Source organism: Phascolarctos cinereus, unplaced genomic scaffold (genome assembly GCF_003287225.1).
Source record: "Phascolarctos cinereus isolate Bilbo 61053 unplaced genomic scaffold, phaCin_HiC Scaffold_726;HRSCAF=1367, whole genome shotgun sequence".
NCBI lineage: Eukaryota > Metazoa > Chordata > Mammalia > Diprotodontia > Phascolarctidae > Phascolarctos > Phascolarctos cinereus.
The window spans coordinates 73,437,258-73,455,731 of NW_027556098.1; the positions used below are offsets into that span (position 1 = coordinate 73,437,258).

An 18,474-nucleotide genomic window follows, 5' to 3' on the forward strand; every position below is an offset into this window, starting at 1 on the left:
AGGTGGCTGCCTATAAAAGGAGGAGAGACAAAAGACAATAGCTAGTGGGCATGGGCAGGTAAAGTGAGTATGTTTTTTTTTAAATGGGGAACACATGGGCATATTTGAGGACATTAATGGAATAGCCAGCAGAGAGGGAGAAAGTGAAGATGAATGTGAAAGTAGAAAAGTGTCAGAGGAAACTTTGCTGGAGAAGCCAGCATGGAATGTGTTCACTTGTGCATATAGAGGAGTTATCCATGGCAAAGAAAAACAGTCACCTCTTCATATAAACATGGGTGAAGGAGATTTGCCAAAAGGCATCTGAGTGATATGAGATGAGGAGGAGGGGAGAAGAGGGAGCTCTGGGTAAATAGCTTTAATTTTTTTTTTCCCCATGAAATCTGAAGCAAAGTACTCATCTGAGAAGGTATGGGGGAATAGAAGAGAGGTGTATGAGATCAGAGAAGGGATCAAAAAGTTTGGAAAAGCCACTGAGGTGAATGAATAATTATTAAAACCTTCCATATACCAGGGACTATAATAGGTGGTAGCAATGTAACAATGAAAAAAAGAAGCTAGGACTTCTGTGAAATATGACCCAGGCTTTAAAATAATACAATAATAAAAAGTGGGGGGCAACGTAAACTAGAGAGGAAGCAGTTACCTAGTGCATCTGAAATGCACTACTGATCAATTTCTGACCTGAAGTAAAAAGAATAGAAGTCAATTCAGTACTTTAATGTGTGTTACAGAAATTCTGAATGATGACTCTAGAACGCATAAGGTTGATAATGATATTACCTTCCAAAATCAAGCAAAGATTTGGACCAGAACATTGGATAATTGTAAGATAATTTTGGCTTGCTATTTTTGTCCAGTTGGCCATGTAGGGAATATATTAGAGCATATGGTTAAAACTTACTCATAGGTCCAATATCCTACTTCCAGAGAGCATCTGTAGTTTCCAGACATTATATAGCCACAGATAAAGCATTCCACAGTGATTTTTTACATGAAAACTTTACTGTTCTCTATTTATATTCAATAAGTAGAATTTTTATTGCATAAACAAGCTAATGAATATATTATAATTCTATAACCTTAAAGAAAGTTTGGGTCTTTCATTGGTACCAGGTTCCAATTACATATAGGGAAAATAGGGGTAAGATTTTTATTTTCAACTATGAAAATTATTTTTGAGTTTTGAAGAAACAACTATATTCAAATGCAATTATATAAATTCCATGGAGTTTGTCAAAAGTTTTTTTGTTTTTTTTTCTCCCATTTTTTTCAGTTAGAAGTTCAGAAAACTAGAAATAATAAGATTCATGATGGAAAAAGAGCCAATGGAAGTGATCATACAATTATATTGGAGAGTTTCTGGTCAATTGTTGCTATTCTCATTTTAGGGTTCCTCTTTTATTGTACAACCCACTAGGGTAAAAATGTATACAGATGATTTTTTTTCCACTTCTGACCAAATCAACAGAGGCTAAAAAGGAATCATAACAATCATCTCAAAAAAGAAAGCTAACACTCGGTTTCATCCAGTTCATTCTTCCCTATAGCTAACCAAACTGACTAAATCCTTTCAAAGCAACAAGAAGTCCTATAATAATTGAAACAACACGTTCTCAAGAGAATAGGAGCTAAACTGTACTATGTCCCTTTAAATAGTTTACAATATCAAAAATACTTCTGAACCCAACAATAATTTATTATAAGATTTATTAGAATTTATTATATAATTCATTATAATTTATAACAAGATACAATAATTTATTATAAGATTTTACAATAATTCATTATAAGGACCCCACCCTCTCTGTTCCTTACCTTATACCACAGGATTTCAGGCTCTCTGTATGGTATTAGAAAATCCTCTATGTCCCGGCATGAGATTTCCTTACTTTTGCTAAGCTCAGCTTTTTCAAAGTACTTCATCTTTGAATTGTAGCAGAGTCCAGTGTCATTTTCACCCACAGTCAGTGAAATGGACACTTTCATACAATACGTGGAATTTCTGAAACACATCAGAAAACAAATGGTGGTGCAAGGTGAAAAAAAAATAGTAATGCCTTATACTTGTATAGAGCTCCACAATTTGTCAAAGGACTTCCACCTTCTTTATGCCCACAGTCCTAACAATAACCCTGTGAGGAGGGAAAAACTATGGGTGTTATTATCTTCCCAAATGACAAAAGCTAAGATTTAGAAAAGCTAAGTGACTTCCATAAAGTTGAAAAGCCAGTAAGAGGAAAGGATAGATCTTGAAACTATATCATCTGAATACAAGTCCATTATCTTTCCAAAACTGTCATCAGTTTGACAAAGTAGAATTCGAGGCAAAAACAAAATACAATGTCATATTGTACACATTTTACGCTAACTTGAATTATCTTACATTATTTCTTCATTTGTTCATTAAGTATGAAGATTTATTAAGCATATTCATATACAAATTATAATAGTAGACACTATTAAATGTCTTTTTAAAAATTCTGCCATTACCAATGTTTGTTCCTGTAAGGGGGGTAAATGGTTACTGACATAAGTATTGAAAAATATGTATTGTTATATTACATAGGGGATAAGTAAAATCTTTTGAAATGTTTAAAATGAAATGTAATATATTTTAATATTTTGACAAAATATTTTAAAATATCAGATTGAATCATAAGGGAACATATCTGAGTTTTCTTACCTATTCATGTGATACATCATATGATTCATAAATTGTAAAATGTTGCATACTTTTAGTTTATTATTATTACTATCATCATCTATTGTTGTTTATGTGTTTTTCAAGTTGTGTTCAACTCATCGTGATCCCTATCTGGGATTTTCTCATCAAAGATAATGGAGTGGTTTGCCATTTCCTTCTACAGCTCATTTTACAGATGGGGAAATGGAGTCAAACAGGATCAATGACTGTCTGAGGCCAGATTTGAACCCAGGTCCACTAGACTCCAGGCCCAGCACTCTATGTATTTTGCCACCTACTTGCCCATTATCTTCATCATCTTTTTCACCATCTAATCCTTCTCATCTTTGTAGTTATTATTCTATCTTAAATGGACAAATGATCACATACATCTAGGAGTATCCTACAGCAATGCAGATCATAATGCATCCAGCCATTCACGCCAATTATTAATCTTGTCCAAAATCTCTGAAATGTTCATCAGAATGCATTTGGGGGAGGTAGTGGGAGAGCTTAGATGGGGAAGGTACAACCACCTTTGTGCTGGATGTCTTCTTCCCTATACTTGAAGGGCACTAGTAACACATTCTGCCTGTGTATCTTTCATCCCTTGGTTTGCCATTTGACCAGGCAATTTTATCTTCATGCCATACAATCACTTGATAGCATCTTTTAATATACATACATATTTTATCTATATTCTCAATACCATTCCATTTTTGTTTCCCTAATGAAGCATATTTATTTTATTAAGACTGAGGACATGTAGATTTTGTTCATTGATAGTTTCAATTCTATTCATTGATCAAATGAGAACATTTTATTCCCAGATGGCTTCATAACGTTCTTTATGAATAAATACTCTAATGATCAAAGAAAACTTTGTAATCCAGGAGAAATCAGACCATATTAACTTTAAATAGTCTTTCAAATAAAATGATGAGGGGTTAAGATCGCACTGTATTCATAAATATGTAATGTAGAGACTTCTGTCCTAATCAATCCATAATAGGCTCTTAAATTCAATTTCCTATTCTGTGCATTTTTCTTTCACTCAGACCTTGTAATTTATGACTAACCAAGTCTATATGTGCAAAATTTCATGCTCATTTGGCCAAAACATAGCTTAGATAACATCATGTTGATGATCTGTTCATTTCTCCTGTTCTTTAAGCTAGGGTGAAATACAAGATATGTCATAATGGCTCTTATAAGGTTGTCTATATGAGTAGGAGAAAATGTCTAACATTAAGAAGCACAGATGAATGTAGAAATCTCCTTCCTCCACCCACCCCATAAATGGATCTAAACCCTAATCTGTAGAAAATACTTCCTACAGAGAGTTCTAAAGCATTCTGTCTTTCATTGTTTTTAGTTTCCAGCTCAGTGAGGAAATTGATGATTACAAACTGTTGACTGATGTGCTGAGTCTCTGTCTCTCCAGGATAGCACCTTTTTCAAGTTACTATGGACACCTTAATACTTGTTTACTGTTCCTCTTTATCAGGAGATGATTAAAAAGCTAAAAATACAACAATACCCAAAGAGCACTAGCATCCTTTTTCACTAAGAAGAGCAGAGAAACAGAGAATGATCTTTTGAAAATTGATGCATATCTGATTCTGGAGTAGATATTTTCAGGAATCTTAGAGTAAATGCTAAAAAGCAGCAAAATCTTTCCTGTGATTGCTAATACATTGTGACAATGCACATTAAGGCATGACAATGTCTAAAGGAAAGGAATGAGTTTTCCTCAAGGTACAAGGTAGCATCTTCTTTGTCAGTCATCATCATTTGTTTATTTGACCCACTGATTAAGTGCTTAATGTGTTTGGAACACATAAACATAATAATCAATAACATTTACTGATTGTCCATAAAGCAATGGGTTTGAAGGGATAAAGAGAATATTATACCATCAATGCTTTTATGAGTTATTATTGCAATAGACTCCTAATTATTCACTCAAGGCTCCTCAAATTTGCAAAAGTCAGGAGCAGAGCAAAGATGCACTCTCCCTCAAAGCCCTCCAAATACCTATAAAAAATAGCTCTAAACAAATTCTAGAGCAGCAGAACCCACAAAAAGACAGAGTGAAACAAATTTCCAGCCCAATACAACCTGGGTGGTTGGTTAGAAAGGTCTATTGCACCAGGCTAGCAGAGGACTACAGTTTAGTGTGGGCACACAAGCAAAGATGAGGTCTCAGCAAACCTGGAGCAGGCCTCAGAGGACTGAATCACAGGCAGCTATGGCAGTTTCCAGACTTCTCAGCCCACAAATGACAAAGACAGCTTAGAAGGTCAGTAGGAAAGGTCTGTGACTGTGGTGGGAGAAGCTTGGTCTAAGCCTCAGTCCCAGCCCAGCCCTTGGGCTGTGGCTGTTTCTGAAGCTTTAGGAACACAGATGGAGGGGGAACCAAGTGGCTGATTAGAAAGGGATTGCAGGAATCTCTTTGCTGGTGCTGAGGCAGGATTCTCTTGCTTGCCCGGGCTTGGATCTGGGTTACAGTTCTGGGTGGTGGTCCTGGGGCAAGGAGGAGCACTGGAATGGTGAAGCTTGTGGTGGCAGTATAGAGAAAACCCTCCTCATGGTTCCAAGGCAGAAAATAGTGCTTGTGGTCACTCATAGACCAGAACACAGGTCAGGAAAGGAGTAAACACCTCTGTCCTTATCATACCACCTTGGAAGAACTGAAAATTTACAGGTCCCTACAAGTATCTCTGAAAACAGCTGCAGAAAACCCCCAAAGCTTGGGACAGTACATTCTCCACACTGGAAAGAAACCCCTACTTTAACAAAGAGTTTAAAACTCAAGTAATTGGCTAGGATCATGAGCAAGCAGCACACAATGAGTCAAACCATAGAATCTTACTTTGGTGACAAAGAAGATCCAAGCATACAATCAGAAGAAGACAACAAAGTCAAAGCTCCTATATCCAAAGCCTCCAAGTAAAATATGAATCAGTCCCAGGCCACGGAAGAGCTCAAAAAGTATTTTGAGAAGCAAGTAAGAGAAGTAGAGGAAAAGCTGGGAAGAGAAATGAAAATGATGTAAGAAAATCATGAAAAACAAGTCAACAGCTTGCTAAAGGAGACCCCAAAAATACTGAAGAAAATGACACCTTAAAACTAGCCTTATCCAAATGGCAAAAGAAGTGTCCAAAACACCAACAAGGAGAACAGTGCTTTAAAAAGCAGAATTGGCCAGATGGAAAAGGAAGTCCAAAAGCTCACTGAAGAAAATACTTCCTCCCAAAGAGATCATATAAATGGGAAAAGGACACACATGTACAAAAATATTTATAGCAGCTCTTTTTTGGTGGCAAGGAATTAGAAATTGAGAGGATGCCCATCAATTGGGGAATGGCTGAAGAAGTTGTGGGATATGAATGTGATAGAATACTATTGTGCTGTAAGAAATGATGAATAGGCTGACTTCAGAAAAACCTGGAAAGAATTGTATGGTGTGATGCTGAGCGAAGTGAGCAGAACCAAGAGAATGTTGTACACAGCAATAGCCCCATTATGCGATGACTAATATTGATAGACTTAACGCTTCTCAGCAATACAAGGATCTAAGACATTTCCAAAGGCCTCATGATGGAAAATGCTATCTACATCCAAAGAAATAACTATGGAGTTTGAATGCAGATCAAAGCGTACTATTTGCTTTTTTTTTTCTTCTATTGTGTTTTGTTTCCTATTGGTTCTAATTCTTACTTACAACATCAGTAATGTGAAAATATGTTTAATAGGAATGTATATGTATAGCCTATATCACATTGTGCACTGTCTTGGAGAGGGAGGTCGGGAGAGAGAGGGAAAAATTTAAAACTAAAAAGCTTATGGAAGTGATTGTTGATAGTTCAAAATAAGTTAATTTAAAAAAACAGAAAATAGTTTCTTAAAAATTTGAATGGAGCAAATGGAAGCTAGTGACTTTATAAGAAATCAAGATATTGTAAAACAAAACCAAAAAGAAAAGAAAAAATAGGAGACAATGTGAAATATCTCATTAGAAAAACAACTGACCTGGAAAATAGATCCGAGACATAATTTAAAAGTTGTTTGACTCTCTGAAATCCATGAACAAAAAAAGAGCTTAGACATCATCTTTCAAGAAATTATCAAGGAAAACTGCCCTGATATTCTAGTACCAGAGGGTAACATAGAAATTGAAAGAATCCACCAATCACCTCCTGAAAGAGATCCCTAAAAGAAAACTCCCAGGAATATTGTAGTCAAATTCCAGAGTTCCTAGATCAAGGAGAGAATATTGCAAGCAGCCAGAAAGAAACAATTCAAGTATTGTGGAAATACAATCAGGATCATACAAGATTTAGCAGCTTCTACATTAAGGGACCAGAGGGCTTGCAATAGAATATTCCAGAAGGCAAAGGAGATAGGATTTCAGCCAAGAACCACCTACCCAACAAAACTGAGTATAATCCTTCAGGGGAAAAATGGATTCAGTTAAATAGAGGACTTTCAATCATTCTTGATGAAAAAACCAGAGCTGAATAGAAATTTTGGCTTACAAATACAAGACTCAAGAGACGTATGAACAGGTAAACAGGAAACAGAAATCATAAGAGACTTACTAAGATTGAACTGTTTACATTCCTACATGGAAAGATGATATTTGTAACTTATGAGATGTTTTTCAACATTAGAGTAGTTGGAGGGAAAAAATTATATGTCTATAGACATGGATAGATAGATAGATAGATAGATAGATAGATAGATAGATAGATAGATACATGATAGATAGATAGATAGAGAGATAGATAGAGGGCACAGGGTGAGTTGAAGATGAAGGGGTAATATCTGGAGAATAAAATTAAGAATTGAGAGAGGATTATACTGGGAGAAGGAGAAAGGGAGAGGTAGAATGGGGTAAATTATCTCACATAAAAAAGACAAGAAAAGGCTTTTATAGTGGAGGGGAAGTGGGGAAAGGTGAGAGGGAATGAGTGAATCTTATTCTCATTGGATTTGGCTTAAGGAGGGTACACCATATACACTCAATTAGGTATGGAAAACTATCTTACCCTATAGGAAAATGGGATGGGGAAGGAGATAAGAGAGCAAGGAGATGATACAGGGGAGAAAAGATTGGGGGAGGGGGTAATCAGAAGGAAACACTTCTGAGGAGGGTTAGGGTCAAAAGAGAGAATAGAATAAATGGGGGGGTGGGACAGGATGATGGGAAATATAGTTAGTTTTTCTCAACATGACTACTATGGGAGTGTTTTGCATGACTACATGTGTATAACCTGTATCAAGTTACTTGCTTTCTTAATAAGGGTGGGTGGGTAAGGAGGAAGGGAGAAAATTTGGAAACCAAAGTTTTAAAAATAAATGTAATTTCTTTTTTCACATGCAACTGGGAAATAAGATGCACAGGCAATGGAGTATAAAAATCTATCCTGCCCTAGAGGAAAATAGAAGGGAATGGATAAGAGAAATGGGGGGAGGAGATGGAAGGCAGAGTAGGGGGAGGGGTATTCAAAATGCATACTATCTTGGGGTGGGGGAGGGATGAGATGTGGAGAAAATTTGGAACTCAAAATCTTGTGGAAGTGAATACTGAAAACTAAATTTAATTAATTAATTAATTGATTGATTAAAGAAAAGTTTAAAAAAATAGAATTGGCCAAAAAAAATTTCAAGTCATTTACCTTAAATGTAGATGGCACTACATGACACTCTTCCATCCATTGACCTTGGGTGGCTCCGTATCAAATGCCTTTGTTTAACATTTGAAGATCTTCACAACCTGATCCCAATCTAACTTTCCTGCTACACTGACCTTAGTGCTCTCCTTAATACTCCATCTTTCATCTTTGTGCTTTTTCATTCACTATCCTCATGACTTAAATGCACTCCCTCCATGCTGACATCTCTTAGAACCCCTTGTGTACTTTAAGACTCAAATGAAGCAGTGCCTTAAACATGCACACTTTCTGGTTCCTTTTCAGAGCTGCTAGTGCCCTCCCTCCTGAAATGAATGTTATGTCTATATTCTGCACTCAATTATAAATATACTAAACATGTCAGTCAATTAGTCAATAATATTTGTTAAATGCCTACTAAGGTTCAGATACTGTGTTAAATACTGATGATACAAAAAGGCAAAAGAGAGTCCTTGTCTTCAAGGAATTTACAATCTAATGGGTGAGAACACTAATAAATTAATAGGTGCATACAAGATATATACAGGATAAATAGGAAATAATTAAATGTGAGAAGACACTGGGATTAAGAGGGGTTGGGAAAGGTCTCCTGTAGAAGATGAGACATTATTTGGATCTTAAAGGAAACCTCTCTTCCCATAAAATATAGCTTTCTAAAGTTTGGAAATGTTTCATTTTTGGTTTTTATATCCATAGTTCTTAATAAATGTAATGAGCTCTTCTTTTCCAATACCAGTGAAGTAGGAGGATTGTTTCACATAAAGGAAAAAGATGGCAAATTCAACATGAAGATAGAAAAGCACCTTAGGTGACATTTCTCTCCCGTGGTAGATTGGTTGACATATGAACATAACAGACTGTCAGAGATGTCAAGAACATGAACAACATGTCTGCAAGGGTCCCCTATGGGGAACCAGATTAAAATGCAGTTGGGAAATATTTAGCAAAACAAATAAAATACAAGAAAACACATATGATGACAATATATTGCTTTGTAAGTTAATATGCTTCCTTCAGGGATCCTTGTTCTACTGGCCCTTGTTTCTATTTGAGTTTCACATCACTGGTTTAAGTAACTTCTAACAGAAACAGGTAATTCCACAATACAGACAACTCACACACAAATAACTGAAAGATGGCTTATAGAAATGATGGCTGTTGATTTTTGTGATAACTATATTTGAGGTTAATTTATTATTATGAAAAACAGTTATTAAAAATAAGAGATGACTCAAAATGTTTATAAATCTTAATCTAAAAAGGAAATCCTATAAAGTGGCATGCCAACAAATAATCATTATTTTACAGGAATCTTTGTCCACACTATTGTTTTAATTAAAATAAACATAATTTATATTTTTAAATGGTAGATATCTATTCAGATATGCAAAATCATTTAAATTCAAATTACTATGGCCAATACAAAGTGATAGAGCCATGACTAAAGGAGTTTGAACTAAAAGTAAAATTAAATGCAACAATTCCTTCAGCTCCTAGCACATTTTTATTAGGTTTCTAAGAGAAGTTAAGTGTATAATGGACCTCTGAAGAGACAGGGATAAGCTGAATGCATAGCTTGTACTATGTTCTTTAATCTAATTGAAGGGAAACAGGAGAAATAGGGAATGCAAGTTTCATGGATAATGAAAATATACCTGAGTAAAAATATATTTAATCTCTCTTTAAAAATGCCTTCAATATTGAGCATACATGAAACAAACATGAAAAGAAACACGCATTTAAGAAGAAAGTAAAGTTGTTTGTATACATCATTAGGCTTTTCCTTGGGATTCTCAGTATCCTGACACTTTGAAAGCAGAGTATTAAATGTTGAAATCAAGAGTTATATTAGAATTTTGGAATTAATCTTTACATTTATCCTACCCTAATCAATGAGAATCAAATGAGAAAATATATATGAACTGCTGTGTAAAATTTTAAATGCTATGTAAATATTAGCTTTGGTTATTGTCATTATTATATTATAAATGCAGGAGTAGAAATTTGGGTAGTATAAAAAGGAAGTGGGGAAGGGAAGATGTTTCAAAGGAGGAAATTGATAAATGCTCCATCATGAGATAAGTTACGATAAAATATCATTAAGACTTGCCTTGTGAAAACATGGATAATAATATTATACATCAAATCTTAGGCAACATACTTTAGTGGAAAGAGTACTGATGTTGAAATCAGAGGACTTCTGTTCAGATAATGCCTCATATGCTTAGTACCTGCGCAGTAAACATGGAACCAGTCATTCAACCTCAATGAACCTAAGTTTCCTCATCTGCAAAATAAAAGATTTGCATTGCCATGAATCTTTCTATCTCTTAATCTATTATCTCACATATTATGTTTTCATATTACTCTATATCAGGCCACTATATGGAAAGACCTAAAATGATGTTATTAAAGGCAAACCTCAAAGAGTTGTGAGGATTAAATAAGATAGCATATTTAAAATACTTTGCAACCATAAAAGGACAGCGTGGCACAGTGACTAAAACATTAGACCTACAGTGGGGAAGACTTAAGTTTAAATATGGTCTCAGATACTTACTAGATGAGCGACCCTTGGCAAGTCACTTAAATTCTTTCTGCTTTAGTTTCCTTATCTGCAGAATGGGTACAATAGTAACAACTACTTTCCAGTGTGATTTTAAGAATAAAATTAGGTCTTGTTTGTAAGGTGTTCTGCAAACTTGAAAGTACTGCATAGATGTTAGCTATTTTATTATTTTTATTGTTATTATTCCCTCATAGTATCATTATATAATAAATTTTATCATATGGATAGGCTAAGTCTAGATAGAAATTGTCACTTATGAGATAAAGACAGAAAGACCTGGGTTCAAATCTTGCTTTCACAACGTACAGGCTGACTTGGCAAGTTACTTAAACATAAGAATGTCCATATCTCTCTCTAGAACTATAAATTACCAAGTAGTTGCTGACCTGCATAAAGAGAAGATTTCTATATTCAAGGATTCCTCATGAAGTTGAAATCAGAATCAAAGAAATTGGGCATTGGAAAGGATCTCAGTTCACATTTAATCCAACCCCATTATCATAACATATCTGATAAGTGGGCTCTGTTATAAAGCCTCCAAAGAGGGGGAATCAACAGCCCCTCTATGTTACTATTGAACCTCTTTGCAACTTCTGTCCATTGCTTCTTGTTCTGCTCCCTGAGGCTAAACAGGAGAAATCTAATCCTTCCTTTTCATGATAGTCTTGCTTCAAGAATGAAGGACAAACCACACCCTGTTAGTTGTTTGAGCTGCTCACTAGGTACCCAATTGGCCAGTTCCAGTCTGCACTATAACTCTTTTTCTCCTTTCCTCTTTCTTCCTCTCCCCTCCCTTTCCCTCTCTTCTCCTCTCTTTTCCCCCTTTCACCAGCCATGTATTTAATATTCCATTCTAGAAATTTTCATAGGAATCAAAATCTCATTCATTAGCCTAGAGTTTGTATATTCTGTTCTCTCTTTCTTAAAAAGTGGGGCATTTGTCCTTCTCTAAACTTGTGACATTTGTCCATTTTTTATGATCTTCCAAACAATACTGATAGTAGCTCAGCAATCACATTGGCATCTTCTTTAAGTACCTGGGGATATAATGAATTTGAGTGGCTAGATAGCACAGTGGACAAAGGGCCAGGCCTGGAATCAGGAAGATTCATCTTCCTGAGTTCCAATCAGGCATCAGATACTTAATAGCTATGACCATAGACAAATCACTTAACTCTTTTTGCCTAAGTTTTCTCATCTTTAGTATGAGCTGGAGAGGGAAATGGCCAACTACTCCAGTATCTCTGACAAGAAAACCCCAAATGGGGTCGTGAAGAGTTAGATATGACTGAAAACAGTATACAACAATAATAATAGCATATGTGGAAACTTTATAAATAAGCAAACATTCATATATTTGGGAAACATGTTCTTTAAAAACGAAACAAAAAAACTGACCCACTTTGCTAGAGCAAGTTTTCACACTGAGAGTTCCTATATCAATGAAATCACTGCATTAGTTTTCCTCCAAAATGTACAAGAGACAATGGTAAATATTGAGGATGCAAAGATGACTCAGATATATCAGGGCCAAAAAAGTTAAGAGTTCATTGTTATTAACAATAGTAAGCCATCATAGATTGTTTTTGCACAGGAGAATGGTATGATAAGAGCTACTTACTTTCAGGGAAATGATGATTGTCATTAGTGGAGAGTAAGATGGATTTTAAAAGTAGCTATTTCTGCAGGAAATGCATTCAATAATTAATACAATAGACACTCAATAAAAGTATTTTGATTGAAATCCTAAAATAGCAAATCTACCTTTGAATAACTTCTCCAGCTGTGATGACAAAATTTTCTAAAGTGTCAACTGCTAAATTGGTATGACTTACAGATCAATTGGAATCCTTTCCTATCCCACTTAGCATAATTATAAAACTGCTTAATTTAATGAGCTTTTAGAATCTCATCTTATGAGCAAATTCTCAGAATGGATATTTAGCTCACAACAGAACTAGAGAAAGAGTTCCTTGAAGTAAGAGAAAGAGTTAAAAGAACTGCCTTGCCTCTTCTTGGCAATCTAAAATTAAATGCAAAATAAACAAATAAATAAATGAACAAACAAATTCACTATCATTATTTAATTACACACATCAAATTAACTATAATTACATGCAATGTTTTCCCATTAATATAATTCTCTAATTCCTGTATATTAAATAAAAACAAATTTTAAAAAATACAACCCAGAATTTTCTTGTGTGTTTTTTTTATTCATATAAAATGTTTGTTTATAGACAGGTACATGTGTGCTTTCAATACTTTCTATTGCATTTTGAATACCAGTTCAGCTACATTGTTAAATTTTAAAATGTCTAAGTCTAAAAGACAGCAATAAATCTGATTGACTTTTACTTTCTTCAAGAAAAAAATGGTCAAGGCATTAATAATTTAATTTGAAGTTGTTTTGCTAAGGCAAACATTTCATGGGAATAACAATGGCCAAAGGGTCCAGAGCTTTTCATTTTCTGTATTTCAAAGCTACAATGATAATTTTACTAATCATAAAATGCTCTGGGTAAACACAAACAAAATTGAAATGCAATTGCTACCTTTAGGTTATCAAAATTTTGAACTTAAATGTAAGCTATAGAAACATTGGTGGTGAAAGATACTAAACTATTCATTCCTTATTTATTTTCCTTTAAAAACTGACAGTACAGAATTCTCACATACAGAAAAAAAGTGTTTTGATAATTGTAAAAAATATAATAAATTTACAGAACATTTTTTTCAAACTTGCATTCTGCGTTAAACTTTTGAGTATTTGTATTCATTAATATCATCCTCTTGAAAAATATGAGGATATGAGAAGAGGAATCCATCTCCCCCTCCCCCACCAAATCCACATATACTTTTTAAGTGCCTACTATGAGCAAAGCAGTATAATAAGCATTGGAAATAAACAGCCCCCCCCAAAAAAAGGTAACAGTCCCTACCTTTACATTCATATTTTACTCTATTTGACAAAAGTTTAAATTAAGTAAAGGGAAAGACAGGAACCTTTAAAAACAATTTTAATGAGTTTTTTCCATAGTACTAGCAGACAAAATCCCTAGAAAATCTTGAAGGCTCTGTATAGAAAGCCTCATTGTTTTTAGAACTACTCATTTTTCATTAGGTCAAAGAAGGAGATAAACTGGTTGGAAGAGTAGGAAGTAGGAAGTAAGTGGGCCAATTTTTGTAGTTTGTAGAAGGAAATAATTGGGTACTGTGAAAAATCTCCAGAGAGTATATGCCAGAGAAGGCCCTGACTCTCCACTGTAAAATCTAATGAATTTTGTTATAAGATCTCCCGTGGAAATGTAGAGCAAAAAGTTAATGTATATAATTCAGAAGTAACTTCTAAGGTGAATCCATATAGCCACCTCAATTTCTTGTTTGTCCTCGTCAGTGGAGAACTGGCACTTCTATCATGTATATTCACTGGATATTCTTTAAATAATAAGGTTATCATGTGTGATATCTCTATTAAGAGGCTGGTTTGTAAGTTTAAAATACATATTCGTTGTATCTTATTTTTTTTTTCTGTTGAGGGCTTGATGTTATTTTAATATTATTTTAGTTATATTAATTTTAATATTAATGACATTAATTATTGTAATAAAAATCTCTTATAACAAGACTTGAGTTTAACATACTACCTACAAGGTGAGCACAAGAAATAATAATAAAAATAATAAATGAGCATTTTTGTTACTACTATGTACTTTGTCTACCTTCTCTTTCCAAACTTCTTCATTGAAGCTCATTCCTCTGGAGACAAATGTAGCAATGACACATTTTCATGTTCACAAACATTTATAAAATTTCTATTTCTCAATATTGCATATAAGTATACTAAGAGAAGAGGATAATTCATCAATAATAAATGAATAAAGTGTTAATTAAACACTTACTATGTGTACAACCCTAGGGATACAAATAGAAATACTAAGAATGACTGATTTCAAGAAGCTCACATTCTAATAAGGGAGACAACAGATATGGAAAAATTCAGCTGGCTAGTCAGATGGCAAAATATCACAGTCCTTAGGGCAAAGTAACAAACCAGATATTAATGCTTTTCTTGAATGTCATTTCCCTAATATATGTCTACGTTTCTTATGTTAAAACACTTGATATTAATGACAACTAACATTTGTATATTATTTAAGGTTTACAAAGTGCATTAGTCACAACTCTAGACCTGGGTGAATAAGGTTGTTAAATGCAGATGTGTAACTTTTCTCGAGCATCTTGAAGTGGAAGGTGGAGTCTACTAACAGAAAATTGAAAGTATCATTTTAATTTCTCTCATATGTAATTTTAGTTACCTGTGAAATGCATTACTCTTTTTGCCATAATTTTTTTTACCTAAGTGCCCCCTGAGAACACTTATGAAAATCAAATTTAGATGAACTTCTACTAAAAATGGGCTTTTTACCTAGTCCAAGCTAAGGTATTAACCTATGCAATTATGCCATTGTGATTAAGTGTGCTTCCAAATTGCAGAGCAATTACCAAGGAAGCAACCACCACCTTTCTAGCCAAAAATCAGATATCATTTCCCATAAATGAATAATTACATGGAATGCACTCAAATCAAATGTACAAATTACATGAACACATTTTAGTTGCAACACGAAGCAGCTTTGTCATATGTGTAATATACAATTTTGGACACCTCAATACATCAAAAAGATGCAGCATCACTCTCATTCCCATCCCTGACCTCCATCTGAAACTACAAATGATTGACTTTCAACAGAAGCACATATTGAGTTTAATATACTTCCCTGGGTGTCCAAAGAAAGAACTTTTTGTGCCTCTATTTCCTGGCTGTCTTCTGCTTTACTTTTTCTTTTCTTCTCATTTCTAAGCATGTCATAGACCAGAGACCTGGCAGTGAATTTTCCCAATCAAGAGACAGTAGCCTTCAGGACAGTGATGGAACAATGTGAAGTAATACAAAGAATGTTCATTCACTATGCCATGTGCTCCAAACAGGGTGATCTTGGGCAGCGTGATTCCTGAACTCTTGTTACCTAGCTGGAGAATTGGGTGTTTGGGATAGTTCTTTGTTACATGATCCAAAACATAGCCTTCTAACTAGAGAAGCAAAATTGCTTACTTCTGCTTACAACCATTTAAGGGTTGTACCATTTATAAGTGCATGTTCCATAGTTTGAGGATTTGGCCATCAATCCAGGGAAGAGAAATTTCTTGGCAGAGGGAATCTTGAAGAGGGAAGAGTATTGTTCTTGTGCTCCTCACAGCTGGAGAATTAGTAAAGGACCATCAATTTGGCGAACCAGAAGATAGGAGTATTGTTCTTTTTTTTTTTCGAATTATGAATTGTTTGAATAACTTAAGTCCAGTGGGAAGGGAATTGCCTATCCTGCAGTCTGAAAGTTGTTTCCTTTCTAAGGGGAGAATGTTTAGTAGAAGAGTAATGAAGTTAAACTTAAATAATAGAATAAGGAGATACCTTAATGAGCTATTCTCTATTACATATGTAAGTTTGCCTGATATTACATTCATTCAAAGTATCATGTTGTTTTCATAAACCTTTCTATTCACAATGCATCCAGTGTTTATTATGAGTCAATAAATACTTCATCAGGTAATCCAAAGGTTTTAGTGCTATTTAATAAACTTCTAAAAAAAAATATCCGAGGAGCTAGATCATTATTTGTGATATTTCATGACTGGCTAAAAATAGGAATCCATAGGGGGCAGCTAGGTGGTGTGATGGATAGAGCACCAGCCCTGAAGTCAGGAGGACCTGAGTTCAAACCTGGCCTCAGACTAAACACTTGACACTTACTAGCTGTGTGACCCTGGGCAAGTCACTTAATTCTGTTTTCCCTCTGCAAAATGAGCTGGAGAAAGAATGGCAGATCACTTCAATATCTTTGCCAAAAAAAAAAAATGAGGTCAGGAAGAGTCAGACATGACTGAAAAATTACTGAATAACAACAACAACAACAAAGTTATAAAAAGTGAGTTTCCAACTTTTCATTACTTCTGCTGATTTTTTTCTTTTGGTTCCAGATGGAAGAAGGGCAAACTAAAAGTTGATAGAAAATGTTTAGTAATTGTCAACAACTGTGTACATGGACCAGATATGTTTTCTTGTTGTTTGTTTGTGTTTTATAAATTTCAGTAGCTTTATGAGGGTGAACCTGATAAAAAGCAGTGATTTCTCATATGAAGAGGGAAGGAAAAATTATTCCAGAGACTATAAACCTTCCTATGTCAATATAACTTTCTTATTGCTACATTACTATATCTCATATACTGTTCATGCAGAAAACTATTTACCCAAGAGATCAAAAACTCCCTTATTATATACATCACACACTTTCTAGTCATAATTTTGCTTTTTCCTTCTCTCAGAAAAAAAATTCCAGTACCATATTAGCTGAGGAGAAAAAATTCTCCGAAGACTGAAAGATTATAACTATTAGCCTCATATAATAATCTTTTAAAAATTATACAAGATTTTCACAAATTGGTTTCAAAATCTACATGATATTTCTCTCTCCAAATATTATCATATTTTGCTGTACATCTCTACATGAATTACACAGTAAATTTTCATAGTTGCCACTTTAAAAATAATTTTCCTTTATATTTCCTCAAATGCAATTTTAACAAACCACATTTGGTGGATAAATTATATAAATTAAAACACTGCATCCTGAAGAGATTAAATATGATACATATATATGTGTGTATATACATACATAATTAACATATATATTAGTTAATTGTTGTTACTCTTGTTAAGTTGTGACTAACTCTTGATGGCTTCATGGACCATACTGTCCCAGAGTTTTTTGTTTTTGGTTTTGTTTTGGTTTGGTTTTTGTTTTTGGCAAAGACACTGGTCTGTCATTTTTGTCTCCAGCGGATCAAGGCAAAAAGAAGTTAAATGACTTACCCAGGGTCACATAGCTATTATATGTCTGAAGTCAGATTTGAACTTGGGTCTTCCTTACTCTAGGCTTTATCCACTGAGTCATCTAGGTGCGCATTTTAGTATATACACATACATACACAGTAATACATGATTGTTTGGTTTAAGGCCTTGCCAACTAATTTGACTGCCATTAATAATACTGTTGTAAATGCCTACTATATATGAGGCATTTATTTATGTATTTTTAATGAGGCAATTGGGGTTAAGTGACTTGCCCAGAGTCACACAGCTAGGAAGTATTATGTGTCTGATGCAAGATTTGAACTCAGGTCCTCCTGACTCCAGGGCTAGTGCTCTATCCACTGTGCCACCTAGCTGTGCTAATATGAGTCATTTAAAATCAAATCAACTACTAAAAAGTTTTGTAATTGAGCCACATATTCCTTGGACATTAGTTTCACCATATATAGAAGGACAGTCTCTATTAAATAATTTCCTTGGTCCTTTCTATCTCAAAATTTCCATTGTATTCTACAGATATCATGACAGAATCTATTCCTCTAGGAGACTGTGTTTTGAGAGTCACATTGGTTTTTTTTGGGGGGCGGAG

At 34.4% G+C, this 18,474-nt stretch overlaps 1 protein-coding gene across 1 annotated transcript in view; it reads right to left on the reverse strand.

The window, feature by feature from the left end:
• The window catches only part of IL1RAPL1 (interleukin 1 receptor accessory protein like 1), a 687,913-nt gene that overhangs the window by 603,051 nt on the left and 66,388 nt on the right, over nt 1–18,474 (reverse strand). The window contains exon 3 of the mRNA XM_078146133.1: nt 1,819–2,005. Coding sequence (XP_078002259.1) covers nt 1,819–2,005 — 187 coding nt within the window. The remainder of the gene's footprint in view (nt 1–1,818; nt 2,006–18,474) is intronic.